The 12515-nt window shown below is 33.1% G+C and overlaps 3 protein-coding genes across 4 annotated transcripts; 2 read left to right on the top strand and 1 right to left on the bottom strand.

Moving 5' to 3' along the window:
* The first annotated feature begins 2489 nt into the window (after positions 1–2489).
* Positions 2490–5350, top strand: LOC112716583 (syntaxin-121). Its single transcript, XM_025768516.2, has 2 exons — positions 2490–3231; positions 4574–5350. The coding sequence occupies exons 1-2, from the start codon at positions 2703–2705 to the stop codon at positions 4927–4929; spliced, it is 885 nt and encodes a 294-aa protein (XP_025624301.1). The 5' UTR covers positions 2490–2702; the 3' UTR covers positions 4930–5350.
* A 929-nt stretch (positions 5351–6279) lies between these two features.
* On the top strand, positions 6280–9742 carry LOC112716581 (uncharacterized). 2 transcript variants are annotated; one of them, XR_011866931.1, is made up of 12 exons: positions 6280–6419; positions 6499–6519; positions 6603–6703; positions 6998–7055; positions 7138–7181; positions 7265–7345; positions 7630–7700; positions 7831–7941; positions 8318–8400; positions 8678–8898; positions 9074–9157; positions 9390–9742. XR_011866931.1 is itself a non-coding variant. In XM_025768514.3 (12 exons), exons 1-12 carry the CDS (start codon positions 6398–6400, stop codon positions 9454–9456), a joined length of 960 nt encoding a protein of 319 aa, XP_025624299.1. In that variant the 5' UTR covers positions 6280–6397; the 3' UTR covers positions 9457–9742. The 2 variants fall into 2 exon arrangements, 1 of the variants encoding a protein (XP_025624299.1); XM_025768514.3 differs by having other exon boundaries at positions 8678–8894.
* Positions 9743–10111: 369 nt separating this feature from the next.
* On the bottom strand, positions 10112–12222 carry LOC112716582 (33 kDa ribonucleoprotein, chloroplastic). The gene is made up of 4 exons (XM_025768515.2): positions 11480–12222; positions 11278–11379; positions 10542–10850; positions 10112–10461 (listed from the first exon to the last, which is right to left on the bottom strand). Exons 1-4 carry the CDS (start codon positions 11864–11866, stop codon positions 10351–10353), a joined length of 909 nt encoding a protein of 302 aa, XP_025624300.1. The 5' UTR covers positions 11867–12222; the 3' UTR covers positions 10112–10350.
* Positions 12223–12515: the final 293 nt, after the last annotated feature.

Genomic DNA, 12515 nt, shown 5'->3' with positions numbered 1-12515 from the left:
AAAAACGTGTATCTGGAAATTACAACGCGGGTTTTCTCTTTGGTATACAAAGCACATGTCTACGATCCCTTTTTTATTTGCCCCGCTATTTCATTGATTTAAAATGTGGCAGCATAAAATTTATTAAAACAGAGTAAAAGAGTTAATAGAATTTATTATTTTTTACCATCATTTTTAGTTATTAGTCAAATTTTTTTAGTCTAATAATATATTTTTAACTCATATTTTTAAGTATTAATAATTAAGTAGAAAATGATTTTTGTGAATAATATGAACAATAAACTCTAAAATTAGTCTAATAAAATAAAAACACACTACATTTTTAAATTATCCATCTAAATCTTAATATTAGGATAATCATCTACACACGTAGTGAATTGAACATCCGATATATCTATTGTTCATATTATTTAATATTTTCATTGTCTACTTATATTTTTTCATAACTAATTATTGATCAAAATAATAAATTTTATTAACCCTCTAATATTTTTCGTTAAAAATTATCATTTGAAGGAAGAACACCGAAGCTCCATTTATTATTGGTTATGAACCAGTAAAAGGCCTCCTGTATGTATTATGTAGGCATCTTAATTATGTGGATACTTCAATAAAAATTTTATAATTATTATTATATAAAGATATTTTATTTTAATTATTAGATGATAAATTTTAGAGTTTAATTTTTATATACTATAAAAATATTATTTTTATTTAAAAATTATAAAATAAATAAGTCACATTTTTTAAATTAAAATCATCATAAAATTAAAAAATATTTTTAATATTTTTATTAGAGTAATGGCCTGGCCTCTTAATTATTAGGCTCAAAGGAAACTTATATTTCAAGCTTTTCCTTTGTTTATTTCCCTATTATTATTCATTCCAAATAAAGTTAGCTAAATGGCATCACTTTAGATTATTTTAATGGACTTACTATTAAACAATTCTTAAACTACATACAATAAAGTTTGTTTTAAATATTAAATGATGCATCAACTACTTTGTTGTTATGAGCTTAGTTTAAATTCAAATACACGACAAGTTATTTCCAAAATAAAAAATAATATGTGCTATAAACAATCATTCATTAATTAGTTATTTTATATTTGTGTATAAAAATTTAAAAATTTTAAATTTTAAATTATAATTTAAAAATCAATTACGAACATATTTTAAATATATATTTTATATTAATAACGACTGATTTGATAACTAATTGTTAGTACACACAAAACTTAATGATTCTAAAATTTAAAATGATTTTTATATAATAATAATAATAATAATAATAATAATAATAATAATAATAATAATAATTCACCATATATGAATAAGATTCAAACTTTCAAATCAATTGCTATCTTTGGTTGTTAACTTACATGCATGCTGATATGGCTTAGATTTTTGAATGATTTATCTGAATACTGCTATGGCAATTGATTGTAAATAAATTGAGATAAATAAATAATTAAATATCCAATGGGAGGCTAACAACAAAGACACATAGGAAACTTCCTCCTTGGCGGGTACACACAGAGGATATATAGGAGAGGAGAGGACCAAACTACTGCAACAGATTTAACTACCACTATAAAGTAATTAACAAGTAAACGGAAAAGTTTAACGATAATCCTCTAGAAGCGTACCAATTACCATAGCCCTTACCCTCATTCACTCCCCTTTCGTTCTATTCTGCGTATCCGCACACCAAACTTCTTAGGTATTTCCTCTTTTTACTACCTTTCAATCAATTATTTGTCCATTCCATAATAATAATAATATCATGTTTATCGTGTAAACTGTAAAAAATAAACTATTAATTATTCGTATAAAATATAAATTAAATAATATATATTTGTATATAAATACATAATATGAATTTAATTTTAATGCGTTGTTAGTATAAAAATATACACAATATATTTAATGATGTAACGTTACATCAGTAAACGTTAACTGTGTGAATAGTTATCCAAAAAAATAAGGTAGCATTTATTTTGAAGTATTAGAATGGAAATTAGGAGATTGTGACTCAGTATTTATATTTATTAACCTAGAAACTAGAAATTGGTACTAAAATATTAGTATTTGTCTCCAAATTTTAATATTTTTGCATTTTCAAAAATTGGGGACACAGGACACCAAAATTTTTTAGAATGGAAATTGAAATTTTAATAATATTTTATACTTAAAATATTCCTATTTTAATTAATTAATTCCAACTTTACTTTTTATGCAAATTAAATTAGAATTTCATTTTTATTTTAATTTTTGTCTTTTACTTTACACCAAATACAATTGAAACTTATTTTAGTATCTATCTCTCAGTCTCAGTTTCTCAATTTCGGTCTTTAATTTCAATCTCTATCTCTCTTCCAATTAAACGTACAATTTATTTAATAATTGAGTTTTTATTTATATATAATATTTTTATAATAATATAATCTTTAAATTTTTTTCAGTTTGTATCCTCTTTCAAGTCATGTACATGGGTTTGAATTTGACCCGGTCCCAAATAATTAATTTTTTCGATTTTTTAAATATATACCGTAGTCTTCCATGAATATAATTAAAAGCGAGCAGCAGCCCATAAAAATGAAAGAGCCCAAGATCGCAGTCCATCTAATTTCCTCTTAATCTCCATTCAAAGTTTCTTCAAACACAACAGAAAGAATAATATCTTGAAAAAGAAATTAAAGATGAACGACTTGCTCTCTCCACCGCGGGACAAGAACCAGCATGTCATCGAGATGGCGGAAACGATGCCGTCCGTCGAGAACAACCTCAACAAGTTCTTCGAGGAAGTTGAGTCCCTAAAACAGGAGCTGAAAGAGCTCGAGAACATCCACAACAGCCTCCGAGTCTCCAACGAGAAGAGCAAGGCTCTTCACACCGCAAAGGATGTGAAGGACCTTCGCTCTCGTATGGATGCTGATGTCACCACCGCCCTCAGGAAGGCCAGGGTCCTCAAGGCCCGCTTGGAGGCCCTTGACCGGGCTAACGAGGCTAGTCTGTCCGTCCCTGGCTGCGGGCCTGGCTCTTCCTCTGACCGGACACGGACGTCTGTGGTGAATGGACTGAGAAAGAACCTCAAGGAGTCAATGGAGAGTTTCAACAAACTGAGAGATCAGATATCGTCGGAGTATAGAGATACCGTACAACGTCGGTACTACACCGTCACCGGCGAGAATCCTGATGACAAAACCATTGACCTTCTCATCTCTACCGGTAATTATCCCCTCTTTCTTATTTTCTTTTTTTTTTAACTGCCTACTGGGATTAATCATGCCTCATGATCAAATTATTATTATGATCATATTATAAATTACTTGAGTTTGTTCTAAACAGATAAACAGAAGTGAATATAATATTAAGGAGAAGTAGAGAAATAATCAAATAACTAATGAGATTTTTAAATGATTTGAGGTGGCTTGGGATTTAGGTGTTACTTTATTAGTTAGTTTTAATATGTGTGTATTTTGAAACTTTGAATTCTTTAACAAGCCTCACGGAATGAAAGGATATCTGGTTAGTATTTTAGGGGCTTTAAGTTTAAATACTTTGATGATTTTGAAGTTTGGTTACACTCAAATTAAGGCGGAGCCTTAGAGTTTCGCATGTTAACTGAAATTCTAACAGGAATGACTAGGCTAAAAAATTTAGATATAAAAATTAGATGAGTGATATATTTTAATATTGTAATATTTGGTATTTTTTAAAATTGTGAGATGTACATAAATTGAATCTTTTGATTTGTATTTAAAAAATTTTAAAAATTTAGAGTATATAAATTGGAGAGTACAATCTATGTTTAAAAATTTTTAAAAATTTGAAGTACACGCAAAATTATATATCAAAAAATTTTAAAAATTATTGTACCAAAAAATTGGTCGATCTGATTTTTATACTTCTTACAAATCGGACAGTCAAATTTTAGCTTTTGACACCCAACTATGTAAAGCATTCATACACTCCATAATTACGTGTTATATCATTTTTCCTTCCATATTTAAATTAAAAAATGGGAATAACTAAGGTGTAGTTTTCATGAGTTATTTTGAATTAAGAAGGAAAAAAAATGTTAAATTCATGTTAGCATACATGGAATATCTTACACCCCCATTTAAAATAGTACAAATCTTAAAATAACACAATTTGACAACAATTTAAAAATTCACCCGACGGAGATAGATGTACTATAGAACTACATATCTTCTCCATTCATATGAATTCAATTTAGTTTAGTATAAAAAAAATCAGATGTACAAAATACGAAAAGATATACAGAAAGCTCTTTTGTTCTTCTATCACACAAGACTTCTATCAACGACAAATTCAAACAGCATTTTTCCTTGGCATTTTCCACTTTAACAAACATTTACTTTGTACCACATTCCCCAAATTGATTTTTATATAGTACGTAGAATAGTTTACCAAAAAAGTTTAACTACACGTAAAGTTAAATTTCGTTACACGACAAAATTAAACTATAAGCCAAATGTGTTGTATAACAAAATTATTTATCATGACGATTATGAAACGAAATTGCATAACATTGTGGTGGATTCAGGTGAGAGTGAAACTTTCCTCCAGAAAGCAATCCAACAACAAGGGAGAGCGACAGTGATGAACACAATTCAAGAGATTCAGGAGAGGCACGGTGCGGTGAAAGAGATAGAGAGGAACCTGAACGAGCTTCACCAGGTGTTCTTGGACATGTCAGTGTTGGTCCAAACACAGGGTGAACAGCTCGACGACATTGAGAGCCACATGGCACGTGCTAATTCGTACGTTAGGGGTGGTGTACAGCAACTCCAAGTTGCTAGAAAGCACCAGAAGAACACCCGCAAGTGGACCTTTATTGCCATCATATTGCTTCTCATAATCGCCTTGGCTATAATTCTTCCCATAGTTTTGAGAAACTGATGACTCATCAGAATTGAAAATATCTGGTCAAATTGAATGGGTTGGTGTTGTTAATAGTGCTGGCTGCGAATGTGGAATCAATCAAATGTCAAGTCAACTCAAGCCACCTTGTTGACCTAAACGTCTCTGTGATTATCATTCTTTTCGTTCTCGTGTTTAATTTTGCTTTTCCCTTGCCGTTATTTATTTTTTTATTTGTTTTAGTATTTGTTTGAGATTCTAGAATCATTTGACGGGGGAGAACGGAGGCACTTGTTCATGGAAAGTGTGTGTTCCGCGTTCCACATATTTTTTCTTTTTTTCTTCGGCTGGTATCTTATAGGAGTCATTCATGTACATATGTTTAATTAAGTCGGTTTATTGATGTTGCTTTTCAACGACTTTATAGTTTATACGATGTGTGGTCGGTGAATTACCATTATATCTGCTCATATATCGAGTCAATTATCAGTGCCAAGGTTTCTTATTGTTTATATGTTGGTAATAAATCATTCTCGTATAAAGTACTGTACTTGTACTACTGTTCAATCTTTTTAAGTTGTTATTAAAAAATATATAATTAAGCAAGTTTAAAACATGCGCGGAGTGAATTCTATTGAGAAACATAAGATATGATATTATAATGTAAGTGAACTTTCTATTCAATCTAGCTAGTTCTATAGATCACCCAACAGCATATATATTTCTGATTCAACTGATTCGATAAGAAGGCACTTTAACTTAAAATAAAAACAATTAAAAAAGGTTGTCATAACATTACCAAAAATATAATTTCGGGTTATGGCTTATACTTATATATTAATAGAATAATAGATTTCACACCCAATAGAAAAATGTATCAAGTTAATGCGTAAGTTAAAATGATTATTTAAAATATTTTTTGTTTTTCACGTGAATAAAAACTGAATGATTTTTTTTTAGTTTTTTACTGTATAATCCAATAAGTTAAAAAATAATTTATTATGGATATAAACTTTATTTAAGAATTTATGGCTGAATAATTATTATATACATAAAGGAAAAGTATGAGGAACCAATGGAATACTTGTACAATGTATACAATGGAGGTTTATGGAGTATTAGAGATATAACGTTATTTTTTTTCATCAGTTGAAACTTTTGGGATGAGTGGTATCATGACATGGTATTAGAGCGTTAGATCTGAAAGGTCAAAAGTTCGATTAGTCGAATAGTTATTCTAGATAATATGTGATGTTCATTTTGTAATTCAATAACCCCTTATCTAAAATGAGCAAGTTAAGCGGTCAACTTAAGCACTTATTAATCCAGACTTTCTGGGCCTAAATTTGGTTTTTGGTCCAGCAGGCCTTAGTATTGTTTTTGTCTTAAAAGGGCCTGAGCCATAAAAGAAAAAGGAGACAATTTGATGCAGAATAATATGAAGACGGCGCGTGTGTGGTCGTGACAGTGGTGTAGAGGAGCGAGTGAGCTGAAAGCCGAGGGAGGCATGGCCGGCATTCGAATGATAGGTAAATAATGATTTCATTAGGTCTATTCAGTTTCTTCGAACTTGAACTAATGAACTCGAACTGTGTGTGTTATGCGCAGATATAGCCGTCAACTTCACAGGTTAGGCATTTCATCAAACAATTGTTCCGCATTTTTATGTATCTATCTATCTTTCTCCAATTCTAAGTGTCTCAAACACACAGATGGCATGTTTAAGGGAATCTACAACGGCAAGCAGTGCCACCTTGCAGATTTATCTACGGTTCTCTCCAGAGCTTGGGCTGCAGGCGTCGACCGCATCATTGTATTTCCTCTCATATTCTCTCTCTCTCTCTCTCTCTCTCTCTCTCTCAATTTTTACATGCTACTTTTCTATTTCTCAAGAATGCTTTGATGTCTATAGTGTCTACTCCAACTTCAATTATCTATTACTTCATCAACTGCCATAAAATGTGAATTCTGATGTTAAAATAGCTGACTTCTGGGGAAAATTACAAAATTTGCCCTCAATCAGAGCACAAGCTTCAATTTCATTGTGATTTGTGAATAAAATTATTGGAACTTTCACGGTTAGAAGGACTTGCTTTTTGTGTTGCAGGTAACCGGTGGATCCTTGGAGGAATCGAGGGAAGCACTTGCAATTGCTGAAACTGATGGTTTGTTACATTACCATCATTTTCTCTTTCTGAATCTCGGATGCCAAATGTGGATAATTTTGTTGTGTTTTGTGTGTCATAGGACGACTGTTCTGCACAGTCGGTGTGCATCCGACACGTTGCAAGGTTGCTTTTCTCTGTGGAAGCTCTTCTTTGGAGAAGTAGTTTAGATTGAAGTGTATATAACCATCATTAGTGTATTGGTTCAGGAATTCGAGGAGAGTGGAGATCCTGAAAATCATTTCCAGGCTCTTGTGGCGTTAGCTAAAAAGGGAATTCAAAAAGGAAAGGTATTCTTAAGTTTAACTGGTTATTTCTGAATGCTAACCTGCGTGGCTTTGAATCTTATGTGACTTATTCAGTAGGTAGTTGGTATTTAGTATTTAAGGTAAATAGTAGTTGCCTCATTTCTAATAAATGTTACTCCCAAAACGTTTTCATCTTGTATGTTGTTATTCCATATGGTGGCTGAAATTTTGCTCCAGTTCAGAAAGTAAAAAAAAAAAAAATCCTGTCCAAGTAACCATTTGGAAATAATAGTTATATACTCTGCTTTCTCTTCTTCATATGGTAGGTCGTCGCGGTTGGAGAATGTGGGTTGGACTATGATAGACTTCATTTTTGCCCTGCAGAGATTCAAAAGAAGTATGCATTTGCAACATATCCATTCTTAAAACATGTCACATAAGATCTCTTTTCCCCTTTTCTTGTACTTGTTTCCCTGATATGTTTGATTATGTGAATTTTTTGTTTTATTTTTTTGGGTGAAAGCAAGGTATTTCGAAAAGCAGTTTGAATTAGCACATATCACAAAACTACCTATGTTTTTACACATGCGAGCAGCTGCTGCAGACTTCTGTGAAATTGTTGAGAAAAATAAATACAGGTGCGGTTGTTGGACCTCATATTTTGAAATTATTAATATTCATATAGGGCTGCTTTAATATCTGTTTTGTTTGGTTTATGATTCTATCTGGTTTGAGAAATTAATTTGAAGGATTAGAAAATGTTGTTGCCATCCTTGGCTATGTTGTTTCTGCTTTGGAAATTACATAGGGTGTGGTTGCTTGGAGATACTTATGGTTCATTTCAAACCCTCAAGCTCTCATTTGAAGGATGAGGCCTTGACTATACATATAATCGCTATGAATATATGAAAAGGACTCATCTATGGTTCATTTTGGCTTATTCCTTGCACATGATGGTGTACTGTAATCACTATGATATATGAAAAGGACTTATAATCTCTGCTTATATGTCAGGTTCACTGCCGGAGTTGCACATTCTTTTACTGGTAGCACGGATGATTGCAATAAGCTTCTTTCCTTCGATAACATGTACATAGGTAATCCATAGTTGAGCTTTATTACACTTGTTAACCATTTGAAGTCACCTAGACCTAGGTATGTCTAATTTAAATGTTACCTGTCTGTAAATATAACCACAACTAATTTTTCGGTGCTGATTACAAGCTCTTCGGGGTAAAAATGATATATGTACTTTGGGAAAGCTGTGTTTTCTCATAACTTTTTATCTAAAAAGTAGCAGATATGAATGGCGTGTTTCCCTTCTTGCTCTTGGTTTGATTCAATATCTATTTCTTTTGTTTGGCACTTTAACAGGCATAAATGGGTGCTCTCTCAAGACAACTGAGAACCTTGATGTTGTGAGGGATATTCCTGTTGAGAAAATGATGATTGAGACAGACTCACCGTACTGTGAAATCAAGAATACTCATGCTGGAATTAGTTTTGTTAAATCTACATGGCCTTCAAAGAAGAAAGAGAAATATGATCAAGAGTGCATTGTCAAAGGCCGCAATGAACCCTGTTTAGTTAGGCAAGTAAGGAGCCAGAGCTTATGTTGTGTTTTGTCTATTTTTATCTCTGTTAACAGTCTTATATCATTGTGATTGCTTAGTTTTAAACCTAGGACATGTTCTATTCATTTTCTTCTAGATTTATGTCTGAATGAATTTTAATACCTCTTACTCGGATAACATGACTGCAATATTTCAGGCAAGTTCTTGAGGTGGTTGCAGGCTGCAAAGGCATCAATGATGTCGGTAATCTCAGCAAAACATTGTACCACAATACTTGCAGGTATTTGCAATTTGTCCTGGAACTTAAATATACTCCTCATGCGTACACATCAAGGGTTCTTATACCACATCCCAGTCTTGGTTGGGAATTGAATCCATTGCAGCTCCTTGTGAGACAACCACCAATAGTTTGCTCAGGGATTCAACCTGTCACAAACTTAAATTAAAAGAATCGTAACTCAATTCCATTGGTTTCCCTTTCTAGTCAGGGGTGCTAAAAAAATTCTGTGCAGGGTTTTCTTCCCTCAAGACTTGGATTCTGCAGCTGATGCTCTTCTTGCTGGCGCTAATTCTTCATAAAGACTCATCTGCTTCCTCGGAGCTGTTCGGCCGTCCAATTCCTCATTGTGTTGAGAAAGCTGGGAATCAGTGTGGGAAGCGACATATCATAACGCGTTTTCCAGATGGCAGTTTCCATAGTGTGACAGATCATTGCATTCTATGTTAACGAACCTGCTACTGTAAACTAGAATGATTTTCTATAAACTAGAATGATTTTATACAGCAACAAACTGAAAGACTTTATTTTCATACTCATTGTGTATTTACAAACCTGTTGTTTACAATGGTAGAAGTTGATCTTAAAGTATTGTGTTGAGGGTTATTCTGTTGAGATATGATATTCAGAAACTTTTTGCAAGGTTTTCAATAGAAATTACTAGAGTTAAATGAAATGCAATGATCCTATTCGTGCCTGCATCTAAAAAGTTAATACATTGGCATGACTTAAATAACACAATTTTACCAAACCTTTATGTAGCTCTACCAAACAAATATTTATCAGTGACAATGTTAATCATAAAATTGCTGGAAATGGGTTTAATTAATTGGTCAGATTTATCAAACTGACTTCTGAAAATGCTTTTGCCTCAGACAGACTAGCATTGCATAGAAGCTGTGTTGTGAAACGGTTCGATTGATTAAAATTAATGTGATTTTTCACGAAAGTAAGCACTTTATATAAATCCTTACTTGAATATTACTTGATCAACCTCAGCACGTGTCTTTAGTAAAATACAAAACCTATATAATTAGCAATCAACACTAAAAATGTTCAATAATTGATACATCTCACACACTGCCTGAAGGTTTAGTTATTGGATACCAATTTGACTCGCACTTGGCAGGAGGAACCTCAGAGAAAAGACCATATGATATGCATTTTAGGGGCCAAAATTTGATTAACCATATTGCTCATGTACTGGCACTAGAATACAACTCTGAGCTATCAACATTACTTCTTGGAGGAGATGAAGGTGCTCTCTCTGCAGCCAAATTCAACCTTAAAGGTCGACCTTCAATCTCCTGAACACATTACAAAAAGAAAGTTGGTTAATACAGCGAGATTAAGATATAATATGAACTTGAAGTTGAAGAATTCTTACCACACCGTTCATAGCATTCAAAGCAGCCTCTACATCCTCCGCAGTTTGAAAAGTAACGAATCCAAAACCTCGAGATCTTCCGGAGTCTCTCTCATAGATGACCTTGGCACTCAATAAGCCTGGCTGCTCAGCGAAGGCATCTCTAAGACCCTCTGAAGTCAGTCTCCAACCAAGGTTTCCAGCATAGAGCTTGTGAGGGCTGTCTACAAAGCCTCTGGAGTTGTTCCGAATTTTCGGCCCCATTACCAACCTTTCACCTCCCTTGGGCACTTCCGGGAAGTTTACCTTAACGGTCCTACCGCCAACTTGCTGGTCACCATCATGGGTCATGAACATTAGTGTTGATACAACCAACAATCAATCATACTGATAAGATTAAAAAGCTTAGTTTCATCAAGTCCTTGATGGGCAAGTAGTTGTACAGAGAAATACTTGCATGCTCTTGGAGCACATTCAGGAACATGCACAACTACTTATTTTCATTTATAATGTTTTGAACCTTGAAGTTATTTTAAAATCATTGAAACTGAATGGTTTCCCACAAGATATCTCCTAGAACACTAGAGCAACCAAAGAGGAATCCTATATAATCATCTGTTGCCATTTGCCATATTGTATTAATAGATAGATTGAGATTAACAATCAATAATCATATTAATATCAATGGTAGCAAAATGAAAGAGCACTCTCCATGATTTCTTCATCCTCTGGACTAAATTATATACTATATACTTACCGAGCCATCAAACATTCGAATTGCTTCTTGAGCATCCCCAACACTCCCCATTGTAACAAATGCAAATCCTCTACTTCTATCCGTGACACGATCGTACACAACCTATAGAATCCAGTCAAAAAAACAATATTAGCTTGCTATGTATAGATAAACAGAAGTATGTGAAATAGAATTAAAGGAAAAATAAGAAAAGTAGAAAAACCTCAACAGACACAACAGTGCCAGCTTCTCCAAAGAGCTCGGACAATTCGTTGGAGGTCATTGAATATGGCAAGTTTCCAACATAGAGCCTCCCAGAGTCGTTGGAATCTGAAACCCTTTGCTCTTCTTGTTGTTGGGGTGTTTCAGAGGTCTCTTCTTGTTCTTGTTCTTGAGAGGCTTCGAATCCATCGAATGCAGCAGAGGAAGGGTGAAGAGGGAGAGGGAAAAGATTGAAACTTTGGGGCTTGAGGTTGAAGGTGAGGGGTTTGTAGGAGATGGGTCTCTGAGGGAAGTTGGTGGTGAGTGAAATGGAAGTGTGGCTGAAGGTGGGGTTGTAGATTCTGTTGCAGATAGAAGAAGAGGAAACAGAAGCTGTAGCAGCAGCCATAGCGAGAGGGAGAAGGGATAGACTTCAGAGCTGGGGATTGAATTGAGTTTGGGAGTTAGAGATAACGAACAAGACAACCATTGACGAAGTTAGTGAGTGAATGAGTGAGGAGGATAAGGTTTTGGTTACTTCCGGTTGGGATCGTATCCATCTGTTTATGCATTTAACAACATTGACAAGCTTAAAATTTTTTATTGTTTTCTATAAAATCTTTCTTTTAGTATTCTTAATAATTGCCGTTCAATTTTTTTTAATCTAACTAAAATCAAATATGAAATAAGGAATCATCGTGTCAATTTTTATAATAATTTTTCAGAAACAAATTGATTATAAGAGAAAGTGTTACCCAAAAAAAATAAAACACTAGCGTCTCTTTGCAATGAGTTTCTATTAGTAAAAATACATCTTAAAAAGAAAATTCAAATAAAAAATGCTATAATTTTGTGCATAAAATATAAATATATTTGTTGTTAAACTCATTTCTAATGCAAATTTTATATTTTAATATATATTTTATATTAATAACTAATTTAATAATTAATTAAAAAAGACAATTCTTTCATAATCAAATATATGTAGCTAGCTACTTTCCCGCTTATCTGCTTATTGTCTAGTTCAAGAATTATCGTTGCTATTTACGACTGTGCTT

This window comes from Arachis hypogaea, chromosome 10 (assembly GCF_003086295.3).
Source record: "Arachis hypogaea cultivar Tifrunner chromosome 10, arahy.Tifrunner.gnm2.J5K5, whole genome shotgun sequence".
Classification (NCBI taxonomy): Eukaryota; Viridiplantae; Streptophyta; class Magnoliopsida; order Fabales; family Fabaceae; genus Arachis; species Arachis hypogaea.
The sequence above is the reverse complement of the archived record's forward strand: the minus strand, read 5'-3'. Positions and strand labels throughout refer to the sequence as shown.

Excerpts from the sequence above, each read along its gene's own strand:
- LOC112716583 (XM_025768516.2), top strand. The coding sequence starts at position 2,703 with ATGAACGACTTGCTCTCTCCACCGCGGGACAAGAACCAGCATGTCATC. Across the intron at positions 3,232-4,573 it reads TGACCTTCTCATCTCTACCG|GTGAGAGTGAAACTTTCCTC; the intron begins GTAATTATCCCC and ends TGGTGGATTCAG.
- LOC112716581 (XM_025768514.3), top strand. The coding sequence starts at position 6,398 with ATGGCCGGCATTCGAATGATAG. Across the intron at positions 6,420-6,498 it reads GGCCGGCATTCGAATGATAG|ATATAGCCGTCAACTTCACA; the intron begins GTAAATAATGAT and ends TGTTATGCGCAG. Across the intron at positions 6,704-6,997 it reads CAGGCGTCGACCGCATCATT|GTAACCGGTGGATCCTTGGA; the intron begins GTATTTCCTCTC and ends TTTGTGTTGCAG.
- LOC112716582 (XM_025768515.2), bottom strand. The coding sequence starts at position 11,866 with ATGGCTGCTGCTACAGCTTCTGTTTCCTCTTCTTCTATCTGCAACAGA. Across the intron at positions 11,380-11,479 it reads GCACTGTTGTGTCTGTTGAG|GTTGTGTACGATCGTGTCAC; the intron begins GTTTTTCTACTT and ends TGGATTCTATAG. Across the intron at positions 10,851-11,277 it reads TTCGAATGTTTGATGGCTCG|CAAGTTGGCGGTAGGACCGT; the intron begins GTAAGTATATAG and ends GATGGTGACCAG.